Source organism: Lagenorhynchus albirostris, chromosome 19 (assembly GCF_949774975.1).
Source record: "Lagenorhynchus albirostris chromosome 19, mLagAlb1.1, whole genome shotgun sequence".
NCBI classification, from domain to species: domain Eukaryota; kingdom Metazoa; phylum Chordata; class Mammalia; order Artiodactyla; family Delphinidae; genus Lagenorhynchus; species Lagenorhynchus albirostris.
Window position 1 is genome coordinate 58488226 of NC_083113.1, and position 13473 is coordinate 58501698.

Below are 13473 nucleotides of genomic sequence, written 5' to 3' on the forward strand. Positions count from 1 at the left end.
GCGCACAAGCTAAAAGACATAAGAAAGAAGCAGGAATGATCCAGAAAGTGCGACACCCAGTAGGGCAACTGACCAGAGGAAAACGGGAGTGCTGCTTTCCACAGAAGAGACTCAGGAGGCAAAACAAAGCAGGCAGCACGAGGGCCTGCTTAGATCCTCGTGTGAACAAGCCAGCTGTCGAAGGCGGTTCTGAGACCGTCAGGGAGCCTCGAGCGTGGACTGGGCCTCAGGTAATCCAGGAACTACTGCCACTGCTGTGAGGCGTGGTCAGGACCTCACATGTGTGGGAACGTGCGAAACACCCACATGGTTAGAGATCCACACTGAAGTACAGACATGAACTGACACGGGCCTGGGATCTGCTTTAAAATACGGAAAAGAAAAGGCAAAGGGGCAGAGACAGACACCGTGAACCTGGTGCACTACGGTCAACCTCTGAGTCCAGGAGGTGGGCGTCTGTGGGCGTTCACCCAGCCATTCCCACTACCCTTGTATGTGTTCAAAATGGCAAATGATAAAAGTGGTGATCAGGTCAAAGGAGGGGGCAGTCTCCAGGCACGTTCTCAGTGGAGGGGTGGGGGTGGCCTCTGTAGCCCACTGGGGATGCCCCAGCAGTCGCTCCTGCCTTCCTGGCGGAGCCTGGGTCCACAGCTTCCGGCTCTAGCGACAGAGGAGAGAACTTAATCGCTAACCATCTGAGACAAGAGCCAATTGGCGGTGTTCTGTCATAGGCTCCATTTTCCCTAATTATCCCTGCTTTCAGAAGCCTTTTTTTCTTTTTTTTTAAACTCTATTACTCACTGCCAGTAAGACAAACAATTATCACCCTCCCCGACTAAAAGAAAGGAAAGAACCTGCCCACGCTGGGAGCTGTCTGTCTTGGCCCCTGTGAGAATGTTCTAAAAGCAAGGCTTCCCCAGTGATATTAAACAGAACAAATATAAAGCAAGTTTCTTAACAGATGTTTCCACCAAATTATAAAAAATATGAAGCAATATTTATCCCTGCCCAAACCCCACCTGGTGAGCAAAATACAGAGTGATGAAGTAACCAGTCACCCCGTGGCCTACGTGAACCAGGCTCGGAGGAGGCCACGAGGAGGCTCCCTGGGGGCCCCAAAGGCCACAGCGAGGCAGACCCGTGAGCCGTGACACGAGCTGCGGCCAGTCCCCTGGACTTGGCTTCTGGCCTGCCAAGCGCGTGTGCAGCGCCGGCCAAAGGGCACCTGGCTGTGTTTTCCCTGCACCATCAGCTGCGGCAACATCGAGGCCAGGCCCCTGCCCAGAGCTCAGCAAGTACAATGGCCCCACTCAGGTCCCGGCTTCTGTCCCAGAGGCACCACTCGTGCCTGGCAAGAGCACCGGCAAGGGCTGCATCCTGCTAGACACCGACACCAGTTAAGCCCAAGAAAAGTCAGATCTGAGTTTCTCAAATGGACCCAAAAATGAGTAGCTATTATATGCTTCTAGGCAAGTGACCTAGAAGCATATAAAAATTAAAACCAGAAGACTCTTCTCCTGGCTACGACCAAGGAGCTTGTATCAAACAGCCCCTCCTGCTGAGACGAGCTATAAAGCCTGAATAAAGTAAAGTTAAAATGCTGCTTGTAGACCTCAGGGGGCAAGCCTGAAGAGAAGGGACAGACACCTGCCATGACACCAAGCCTATGCCACTTGGTCCCCGGGTGGGGCGGGCCTGGCGTGGGCTTTCTGTCTAGGGCCAGCCTCCGAGGGCCCCACACGGCCTCCTTTTCTTTTAGCCTGCAGACCCGATTTAGGGCAACGAACCGGTGCACAAGCCAACACTGGAGTGCCCCGGGGGTGTGAAGGCCGACGGCCCCGAGTGTCCAAAAGGCAGGGACCGGGGAAGGCATCCCGTCACCACGAAGTTCGTGGGTATGGCAGAAGCCAAGAGCTACTTAAAATGAATCTCTGCTCGCTAGGAAAATAAAACCCGGCCCAATGAGTCTTTGTGAACAACTGGCCTGCCCCTTGGAGGGAGGACGCAGTCCCGTCCGCAAGAACCCAGGCCCGACGCTCTGGGACTTACCACCACGTTCAGCAGTCCTCCATACGGCCCGATATCTGGCTGCCACAGTCCCAAAATGTGTCTGTATCGGTGAAGCACTACAGGGAGAGAGAGAGGACAGGACTTCATCAGAGCCAGCTGATCTTCACTTTATAGTCAATAATCGGAGGAAAGGGCGTGAGGAAGAGGAGGGACGTGTGAAGAAATCCCTCACGGAGGCTCGTAACAGAGCCTTGCAAACAAATGTGGATTCAAGCAAATATTACAAGTGTCTAAATCATTCTAAGAGTAAAAATGTAACAGACAACTGGGTCATTTTGAAACCCAGCCTCTGCGTATCAGCTCCAATGACAAGGAACTGCTGCCTCGAAGGACGTGCAGCGGGCGCCCTTGTGAAGCAATGAACCTCCCCTCCCATCAGTCTACACAACGGAGGAGACGTGGGACTCTTTACCAGGGGCAGAGTCCAAAACATCATGGGGCTGTAGAGTAAGATTTAACTGGATCAGCTGTCTTTCTTTTAAACACACACACACACACACACACACACACACACACACACACATATTCCCCCTTATTTCAAAAGCAGCGCATGTATATTCACTGAGGGCAACGGGAGAAAAGGGCACCTGATGCCGTCCTGAGACCCCACTGCACACGGCCATGGCCAGCACAGTAAATGCCCTGGGAAGAGTCCTTCGCTTCCATCTCCTCTGCATGTGTATTTGTTGAGTGAACAGTGAACAACTGAAAGAATGAGCAAACTGCACAAAGAAGACAACCAGCTCATGCAGGGCCCTGCCTGCCAGCTTCAGGGTCTGGGGTCTCTCTGCAGCCAGTGTGTGGTGGTAAAGTTTATATGTCAGCTGGACTTGGCCATGGGGGGGCCAGACATTCGTAGTCAAACATTATTCTGGTATGTCTGTGTTCCCGGATGAGATTAACATTTAAATCTGCGGACAGAGAAAGCAGATTGCCCCCCCTAGCGTGGTGGGCCTTGTCCAATCAGTTGAAGGCCCGAGCAGAAGAAGGCTGGTGCTCCCACCAGTAAGGAGACACTCCTGCTGCCTGGCTGCAGGCTGGGATATCAGCCTTTTCTAACTTCAAACTCTAACTAAATCATGGGCTCTTCCTGAAGAGGACAAAAAGGCTAACCCTCCCACAAACACAGGGGAATTTTCTCCTGCCCGACTGCGCTGAGCTGGGACATTGGTCTTTTCCAGCCTCTGGATTCGAACTGAAACATGGGCTCTTCCTGGGTCTGGAGGCTGCCGGATTTCGGACTGGAACCACACCATCAGCTCCTGTGGGTCTCCAGCTTGCTGACTGGAGATCCTGGGACTTGTCAGCCTCCATAGCTGTGCGATCTAATTCCTTATAATAATCTCTTTATACATGAAGAAATTGGTTCTGTGTCTGAAAACCCTGGCTAATACTCAGTGGGAGCCATGGATGGTCTCCAAGTGCTAGAGCTGCATCATCACAACCGACTTCAGGAAGGAAGACCAAGCAGCAGAGCCCAGAGGGACCTGAGCCCAGACAGCAGTTCTCCAGCCACCACTTGGTCTGGGGAACAGAGAAGAGGAACATGAGGCCAGAACCATCCCAAGCCTGCAGGGCATGCCGACGGCTGGTGGGAAAATACCAACCGTTCCCTAGGTTTCAGCCTAAAGACACACTTCTCTAAATGAGCCTCGGTGGTCTGCACGGCGCCTGCCACTCATGCCGTGTGCAATCCTCTGAGTCGGTTTACAAGACACACATTAAAGTCAGTGGTTATTTTATGGCCATACCCTGATGGGTTTTGTGTTTGTTAAACAAGCAATAATAAGCAGGGTCAGGAGCCATAAACAAATACTGAACTCAGACAGTGCAACACACTCTCAGGTGTTTAGGGGTGAAATTGACTGATGGCTGCCAGTTACCTTGAAATGCATCGCAAAACAGAATGGACGGAGGGACGGGTGTGTGGGAGTGAAGTGGAGCAGGGTGCTATGGAATCGGGTAAATGGGTGTTCACTGCACAATTCTTTCTACTTTTCTGTGTGTTTGTAAAATTTCACGATAAAATAGTGGATAAAAAATTAAATGGGCCCATACAGCATGGTCTTCTCTTGTCTCCCCTCCCCTCATCTCCCAACTTGACTGCTGACAACGTCTGGTTCTTTCCAAGATCAATCAATCTGATCTCGAAGCCCCTGGAAAGACTGTTCAAAGAATGTGCCCCAGACTCAGCAATTCCCAAAGGGGAGTTCCTTGTTTTGCTTTAAAAGCAACATCTCTTTGAAATAAAAGTTCAGCCTCCCATGTGTGCTTAGAGCAGCAACTGTCTCTGGATTTTAAGCTCTGTGCCCATTAGAAGACTCAGGTGTGCCCCTCGCCCCTGCTGACACGACGCTGGCTCGCCCAGCCTGGACCCACCCAGGACAATCCGAGGGGAGGTCAGAGACCAACGTTGTCATGTGGACCGTGAGGCACGGGGTTTCCTCAGGCCACGTGACACCTGTGTTCTATAACGTGCTCTTTAAGAAGTCTCAGAGTTAGTTTGGCAGAAGTGACCTGAAAGACTCAGCAAGTCCAGGCAGCACTCAGACAGAAGGAGTCCACTTGAGTCACATGAAACTCTAGGTGTCAGGAGTGGGAGGGCAGCCTGTCCCCACGGTGACCTTGTGTGCCCGGGGCCTGCTGGGCAGGGCAGCTCTAAGGCGTCACCACCACAGGAGGTATGGAGCACGATGAGCTCAGGCACCGGACCCTGTGCTCTCCTCTGACCTGCACCCAGACCCTGCCTAGGGCACACAAGGGGCCTGCGGGCTTAAGACAGAATCCACAGCACCTCCTGGCCCAGGCGCTGACCACACCCCAGGGCTCCTCGCCTGGAAGAAGATTCCAGCTCAACAAGTCCTCCCGACGCTGTTTCCAAACAACCACTGACCATGCAGGAGAGTAAACGGGATTAAGTCCCAATGACACCGGCTCAGGTGCAGACGGCGGGCTTGGGACCTAGGACAGCAAGTGGACTGGGTCAGACCCTTCGGGTGCTTTCCCGTCAAGAGACAGGTGTGCTGAAAGGGCCCAGCTCTTAGGAGACCACAGAAGATAGGCATTCGTGGGCAAGGGGACCCAAACACCAGAGAACCACACTTAAACTCGGTCAGAATAATGACAACACTCCTGCCCTCAGCCCCATGAAGCAGGACTTGGGCCTTCCAGAATGAACACCAGCTCAGAGACTCTTCCAACCATTGATCCCCGAGGTCAGCATAGTTGTGTTCAGAAAACCATCCCTGGCTCTAACACAACCCTCCTATTCCCCAAAATAGGAACAACGGTCCAAGATGGCTAAGGGGCGGCTCAGCTCAGGAGCTGACAGGAAAAGAGTCCTAGGCAGGGTTCTCATCTGCCAACAGGAAGGGTCACTTAACAAGCCAAGTGGGAAACTCCCAACCCAAAAGATCCAGCTCGCCTTGCACAGCATGCTCTGATACTGAGCAGTCGCTTCCCCGCTGTCCTACCAGCAGCTGTCATTGCCCACCACACTCGGGACAGCGGCCCACCACCCAGCAAGGCCATAACATCATTCTTGAATCACCACATCTGTCGCTGCAGAACTGAGGTTTCTTGCCCAAAGGCAAATCATACATGCAACTAATGGTATCTCCCGCCACTTGCTAGAAGCTTTTGGTAATTAGAATAAAATCAGAGGAGGGAACACTTCCAAACTCATTCTATGAGGCCGGCATTACCCTGATACTAAAACCAGACACAGACAGCACAATAAAACAAAATTACAGGCCAATATTCCTGATGAACATAGATGCAAAAATCCTCAACAAAATATCGGCAAACCAAAATGGATCATAAACCACGACCAAGTGGGATTCATCCCAGGGATGCAAGGATGTGCAACATCCACTAATCAATCAATGTACTACACCACATTTACAAAATGAAGGCTAAAAAATCACATGACCATCTCAATCCATGCAGAAAAGGCTTCTGACAAAATTCAACATCCATTTATGATAAACGGGTATGGAGAGAATGTACCTCAACACAGTAAAGGCCATGTATAACAAACCCACAGCCAGTATCACACTCAAAATGAAAAACTTAAATCTTTTGAAAGACAAGGATGCCCACTCTCCCCACTTTCATTCAATGTAGGATTGGAAGTCCTAGCCAGAGCAATTAGGCAAGAAAAAGAAATAAAAGGTACTCAAATTGAAAAAGAAGAAGTAAGACAGTCACTATTTGCAGATGACATGATACTATACAGAGAAAATCCTAAGGACACCACCAAAAAGCTATTAGAGCTAATAAATGAATTCAGTAACATTGCAGGATACAAAATCAATACACAGAACAAAATCAGGAGAAACATTCCATAGACACGTAAGTAGCAGAGGGTCTCTCCTCTCTCAGACGTACATACCGTTGGTGCCCCACTGCCCTTTCCAGGAGTCCCCTTCTGTTTTATTCTTACCAATGGTCTCCTTCCTTCCTCAGTAACCATCCTGCAATGTGCTCTTAGCTCCAGTTGGCAGACTGGGACTTCCCCTCCAAAGACTCTACCCTGTGTTATCTGCACCTGAGGATTAAAAGTGGTCTGTCTGTCTCCTCACCAGTGGAGGGGGGCGATTTCCACCAAATTCCTCATTATCTACTTGAGCAATCTGAGCTAAGATGCTGGGTGTGAACCTCAAAACCCAGAGCCCTACAGGTACACGACGCTATTTTTAAGTTCAAAGTGCACTCGGACAGTCACCATCGATTAGCACATACAGACACGTGTTAGACCCATCGTAAAGGCAATATACTCCCTAGGACACTCCCGACGCCTTACAGACATGGATTATCAAGACCATCAGGAAGCTACATACACACACCAAGAGCAGCTGATCAGGGCCACAAGGCTGTGGGGAGATATCATCTCTTGGGTCCAAGGGAACGTGGCCCAGAGGACTTCAGAGGACGAGGGGACACAAGGCCCCACGGCTCTAGGAAGAGCACAAGTGGATGAGGAACAGCCCCAGGGCCTTGTTCCTTACAAGCCAGTCATCACAGCACACGTCTCTGGAGCTTTGGTGAGTGTCAGAGGATGAATTCCGAGCTGCCCTCGGTTAGGACACACTAGGACGCTGGAACACAGAACACCTGGGCGTACAGAGGTTTCAAATTCAGTTGAAACTGGTTTTTTGCTCACGCACGTAAGTTTTTCACTGATGTTTTAGGAGACCACCCAGGTAACAGACCAGTCCACAGAGAAAGGCAACCAATGCTGACAACTGGTTATTTTCATTATGTTTTCTAGATCTTTCAAGTTTTCTACTGTATTTTTATAACTACACTCACACCTCAATGAGACAGTAGTCCCCAATTAAAACAAGTCTGCAATACAGCTACAAGCAGCTGGGGGGCATCACGGCATGTGGCTCTCGTCGGACGTGGTCTCCGAGAAGCATGGTAGGAAGTCTGGACGCAGAACTCGTCCTCATCAGCTGCAGGAAGCTTCTGCCCACCGCTTGGGGACAAAAAGAACACCCCCCAAAACAACTCTAGGTGCTTCCTAGGTCCTGGCCACCCCCAGAGGTGGGTCAGAATTCCACACTAGCCCTATGGTACTAAGTTCCAGATGGGCTGTTGTTCCAGAAGAGGTCTGTGACAGCGGTGTGACACAATGGACCTCTAAGTGCTTGTCTGCTTGTATCAAAAACCCCGCGGCACCCAGTTCCCGTCAGCACAGCCAGTGTCATTGATCCGCTGTTCTCATCAATACCAGCTACGTCACCGTCTCTCCTGTGGGGCTGGAGAAGGCACCAGGGCTCACTGACTGCTAAGCAGGGAGAGCAGCCCAGTCCATGACAAAATGTTCTAGAGAGCCTACTGCTGAGATGGCAGGGAAAAGAACGGAACTTGTGTCCTCATAGCCAGCCGGCCCAGCCCCACACTTGTGGTGATCGCTCCCACACCCATCCCCCCAGGGCCTGGGTGACACACAAGGTGGGTTTGTTAGCCCAGACACGCCCCCAAAGCATGCTGCCCACACCCAGGCAGCCCTGTCCGGACCCCAGGATAACCCCGAGTAAAATGGGGCCAGCCAAGCACATGGCAGCTAGGTGGCTGCAGTCTGATGGGGGTTAGGAGGAGATCCACAAACGACTCTATTCCCTCTACTCTGAGTAGGTTTTGTTAGAAACTGGGTACTTTTTTTTTTTTTTTAAAGATCATTTTTGATGTGGACCAGTTTTAAAATCTTTATTAACTTTGTTACAATATTGCTTCCGCTTTATGTTTCGGGTTTCTTGGCCACTAGGCATGTGGGATCTTAGCTCTCTGACCAGGGATTGAACCCAAGCCCCCTGCATTGGAAGGCGAAGTCTTAACCGCTGGACTACCAGGGAAGTCCCGAAACCGTGCACCTCTAAGACCCAGGAGTGGGTCTGCCCCACGGTGGCAACACCGACATGAGGAGCACTCGGAGGGGTGGAGTAAAGAGCAGAAGGGTGTCCCTGTGCTTCTTGAAACATAAAAACAGCTTTCAGGACTTCCCTGGTGGCTCAGTGGTTAAGAATCTACCTGCCAACGCAGGGGACATAGGTTTGATCCCTGGTCCGGGAAGATCCCACATGCCGTAGAGCAACTAAGCCCACGAGCCACAACAACTAAAGCCTGTGCACCCTACAGCCTGCAGGCTGCAACTACTGAGCCCACGTGCCGCAACTACTGAAGCCGCGCACCTAGAGCCCATGCTCCACAACAAGAGAAGCCACCGCAATGAGAAGCCTGCGCACTGCAATGAAGAGTAGCCCCCGCTTGCTGCAACTAGAGAAAGCCCGCGCGCAGCAACGAAGACCCAATGCAGCCAAAAATAAGTAAATAAAATTAATAACTTAAAGAAAAAAAAACAGCTTTCAGTGCATCTCGGCTCAACCCAATAAAAGGCAGGGACAGCGGGCTTCCCTGGTGGCACAGTGGTTGAGAGTCCGCCTGCCGATGCAGGGGACACGGGTTCGTGCCCCGGTCTGGGAGGATCCCACATGCCGCGGAGCAGCTGGGCCCGTGAGCCATGGCCGCTGAGCCTGCGCGTCCGGAGCCTGTGCTCTGCAACGGGAGAGGCCACAGCAGTGAGAGGCCCGCGTACCGCAAAAAAAAAAAAAAAAGGCAGGGACAGCATTCATCACCTATGGAATGTGGCTTAGAAAATCTCCAGAGCTCAAGTAATGCCAATCGAAGGAGGAATCAGGACCTAAGTAATCAACTGTTTCTACACACTTTTGTCGTGTGTGTGTATGTACACTTTTGAATTGACAAATGCTGTGCAAACGTGACTGACTAATAAAGCCCAGATGTGAATGCTTACATTCCATTTTGCAATAGAAAGGTTTTGAGGCTCCCACTCTGCCTCAAGAAGCGATAAATTTTAAAATGCACAGCAACATGGTGCTCTTGCTTGGTACAACCCAAAAACCCAAAGCTGCTGCGGACACCCAGCCCGTCTGTGCAGCTGCCCTGGAGTCGCCGCTCAAGAGTGACCCTGGTTGTGCCAAGCCACGGAGGACGCTGCAGCAAAGTGCAAACCAGCAAACGCTAAGGAGGTCAGCTCGATCTCGGGGCCGAAGCTGCCTCGTGCTGTGAGAGGCCCTATCCATGCAGCTTCTCGGTCTTGCTCACCCACAAAAGCGGAAGCCAGCAGGAGATACGTACGGCAGGTGTAAACATCTCTGTATTCCATGTGCTCGTAATCGGGAAGAATTTTCATGAAACGGCCCGACTTCACACGAGGGTTTATACCTGAACAGACACAGCAGGGAAAGGGCTGAAGATGGTTCTGCCTTCTCGACTGTAGAAACCATTTTCACAGGACTCAACGCCTGTCCCTCACCGACATCACACGCTTCCCTACATCCTCGACCCCCAGAACCAAGCGGTTGCCAAGGAGGCAGGTCTGGTCAAGAAGGAATTGTGGTGACAGGTGCTCCTGTCAGTCAGTGATCCACACCAGGAACTCATGATGGCCGGCCCGCTCGGGACCCCCTCCGGGCTCTCTCCCCATCACCCACCACAATCAGCGGGGCTCACCGAGGTGGGAGGGCAGAGGTCACAGCTCACAGATATTTGGGGTGGCTGTGTAGGGAACCCTGTGCCCCGCTGCACACCTGGCATTGTCCTTCACCTGCTGCACGTGTGTGTTTTGTTTTTGACAAAGGACCGTGTTTGCCAGCCTCCTAACTCAATCAGACCCCTTCACCCCTGGACTGAGGTAGCTGACTCTACCATCTAAGCAGGAACTAGGGACGACTGTCTTCTACCACCTATTCCAGAAGCTAAGTGATTTTCTCCTGGATAAGGCCTTCAAAGCAAATTCACAAAAACACAGTTCCTGCACTGTGAAGATGAAAACTGAAGCTCGCTTTGGCCGGGGCAGATCAAACGCTCAGGGGTGCTGATAACAGATAATATGAATCAGTCTCTGGATTTGGCAACCATGATCAAGGGGTTAAGAACCAGCAGTCAAAGAAGTCTCCAGACGTCCTCCTTTGCCTCACGATGACCTCACCATGGCCCTTGTCCCCTCTCCCTGGCCCACCTGGACCTCCCCCTCTCTCCTACTCACCTGCCCATCCACCTGTGTCCAGACGTCCCCTCCACAGGACAGATGCCCCCAAGGCCCAGGCAACCCCTCTGCCCACAGCTGAGATGAGCTCTGTGGGGGCCTTCATTCTCACACGTGTTCTCCTCTGGGTGCTTCAGCCCCCAACACCTAGCAGGTACGAGCACCTGCCTCCCTCCAGGAGTATTTTGAGGGCTTACAACTCTTAGACAGAACTCAAGTGGCTTTGAGATGATATCATCAAATGGCCTAACAAACTCAAAAAGCAGTGAGATGATAAGGACTTCTCATATTAGATCCTCATGGAAACAGCTGACCGTCCCCAAAGCCAGGAACCTCTCGTTTCTGTGCGCTCACAGGGACTCCTGTGGGGAGTGTGCCTCTGACTTGGACACGACGCCCATAGCGAGGGCAGCCTCCTGCATTCTCTGTTCTGGGAGACTTAAGACACGGACGCTGGGGAGCAACACTGAAGCAGAGAGTGGAGCAGGGCCCTGGGGGCACCCCCAGGATGGAGGGCGGGACGGGAGGGAAGGGGACACAACCACCTTTCCAGCCCTGGAACTCCGGGCTCTGCAGGGTTCAAAGTGGCACTGTTCTCACCACTGAGACCACAAGACAGGAAGGAGTTACATTTTCACGAGACGTGACCACTCGGGCCCCAAGACCCACTTCCCCTGGAGACACGCATTCTCTTGGGTGGGTGGGACATGAAGCAGAGGCCAGAGAAGAAACCAAAGTGCGAAGCTGCACAGGGAAGGAGGCGCGGGAGGCCCTGCGCAGACCAGCCCTGCCCTGGGCTTCAGGACCAAGGACAGCGGCACGGGGGTTGGGTGGGGCGCTAGGTTGGGATGGCTTCTGAGGGTGGCTGAGGATGCAGCCCGAGCCCCTCGGCAAGTGGGGACAAGGGGATACGGGGAGGTGGCAGAGGTGAGGCTGGGACACACAGGGCTCCCAGAGAAGGTGGGAGGGGGGAACAGCCTCGAAGGCACAGCCAAGCGCCAACATCGAGAACCACACGTGCCCAGGGCGGCCGGGGAAGGTCCACGAAGAACTTAGAGCCTCCAACAGGAGATCTCCCCGCTCGTGAGCAAACTCTAACCCAGGAACACTGGCCAACCCAACATCCCAAATGGCCACGGGATCGAGGTGGAGAGAAGTCTGACGGGATGAAGAAATCAGCCCAGATTCAGGGACCAACTGCGCCCCCCGGGGCTGTCTCCCCACAGAGCTGACGCTCCGCAGAAGTCCACACTCTACCTGTGCGGGGGATGCGGGACACAGGAGGAGAGGCGTCTCCCAGGGGGACTCTGAGAGCAGCAAATCCACTGAAAAGAGGGGACACAGCAAGCGACACCAACGAGCAAGCCCCTGACACTGGAAGGAAGCCTCCAGCACGCTGGCTCCCACCCAGCAGCCTGGCCCCCGGGAAGTCCCTTCATCCTGAATCACAGGTTTTTCCGAGCAGGAGCCCGGTCCCCAGCCTCTCGGTGTTTAAGTAAGAAGCATCATCTGGTCTAGGTGTTCAGGGCAGAACTGGTGCAGAGTTCAAAAGAATGTGTAAGCCAGGGCTTCCCTGGTGGCGCAGTGGTTGAGAGTCCGCCTGCCGATGCAGGGGACACGGGTTCTTGCCCCGGTCCGGGAAGATCCCACATGCCGTGGAGCGGCTGGGCCCGTGAGCCATGGCCGCTGAGCCTGCGCGTCCAGAGGCTGTGCTCCGCAACGGGAGAGGCCGCAACAGTGAGAGGCCCGCATACCACAAAAAAAAATAAAGAATGTGTAAGCCAAAATCTACCAAGATGGTTTTAAGATGAACACTTAAGGTCCTTTTCAGAGAGGTCAACAGGCCAACCTCAGGCCAAAGAGGAGTGGGCCATCGTGATCCTTCTTTCCCCGTCCTTTACTACCCAGCCCCGAGTGTTAACACACGCCACACCCCGCTGGGCGGGGACAGGCGGGCTGCTCCCCGCGGGACGGTGTGCCCACTGCCCCTGGGTGATGTCAGTGCCAACGGACACCCTCACAGCCTCACGCAAAGGGCCCTGAGGAAGGGCCAGCAGAGAGGTGCTTGGGGTCGGGGGCTCTAGGCATCACGGAGCATTGCTGGCGACTCTGGAAAGCAAAGGGGCGGGGACAAGAAATGGGGGCGCTGGGAGACTCAACGTGCCTGCAGGAAACAAGCCAAGGAAGGGCCGGGGCTGGTGCAGTCAGGGTGGCAGGGAGGGGCCCTGGCAGCCGTCACGGCTGCATGTCACAGTTGCTCCTGGTGTCCACGTCTCCAACCAGGCTGCGGGCCTGGGATCTAGAGAGACGGGCACCTCCAAGCACACCAGAGTTGTTTCCGGGGCAGCCACGTTCCCCAGAGGAAAGACACCTTCATCCACCTGCGCTGCAAAATCAGGGTCACGATTCACTCAGAAAGGGAGAAGAGAGCCCCCGACCTTGTCAGTGCTGTTACTACCAGCGCTGTCTCTACAACGTCAAAACTGAACTTAAAGCGTATCGGAGAACACACCTGTGGGCTGAGGGCCATGGACTTTTATTTTCCGTGGCTGATGTCTCTGAGCACCTGCTTCTGGAACAAGTTAACAGAAGATGGTGACAGATTAACTTACACTTCGCGTAGACATCTCGACAAGACACGCCCGTGATCTCCAGCTTCCGCAAGTTTTCACAAACGCCGTACTCTGCAACAAGAAACGTTTGCTGGAAATTACAGTCAAGAAGTCATAAAGCAGCAGAAATATTAATAGACAGACGTGCGGGTGGGGGTGGAGCAGGCACGCCTCAGCCTTGGCCTTGTCTTCTCAGCCTGACCCTTCTTTCACTGT

General features: G+C 53.0%; 1 protein-coding gene across 9 annotated transcripts in view; it reads right to left on the reverse strand.

The window, feature by feature from the left end:
- The window catches only part of FBXO31 (F-box protein 31), a 45316-nt gene that overhangs the window by 17084 nt on the left and 14759 nt on the right, over positions 1-13473 (reverse strand). For 5 of the 9 annotated variants that reach the window (XR_009537232.1, XM_060131882.1, XM_060131880.1 and 2 more), the window contains exons 2-4: positions 13258-13329; positions 9736-9822; positions 2050-2126 (exon numbers count right to left, since the gene is read on the reverse strand). Coding sequence is in view for 8 of the 9 variants with exons in the window: in XM_060131882.1 (XP_059987865.1) it covers positions 2050-2126; positions 9736-9822; positions 13258-13329 (236 nt within the window). In the remaining variant the exon portion in view is untranslated. Of the gene's footprint in view, positions 1-2049; positions 2127-9735; positions 9823-10645; positions 12342-13257; positions 13330-13473 lie in introns of those variants that run through there. The other 4 variants (XM_060131883.1, XM_060131885.1, XM_060131881.1 and 1 more) reach the window with 2 other exon arrangements.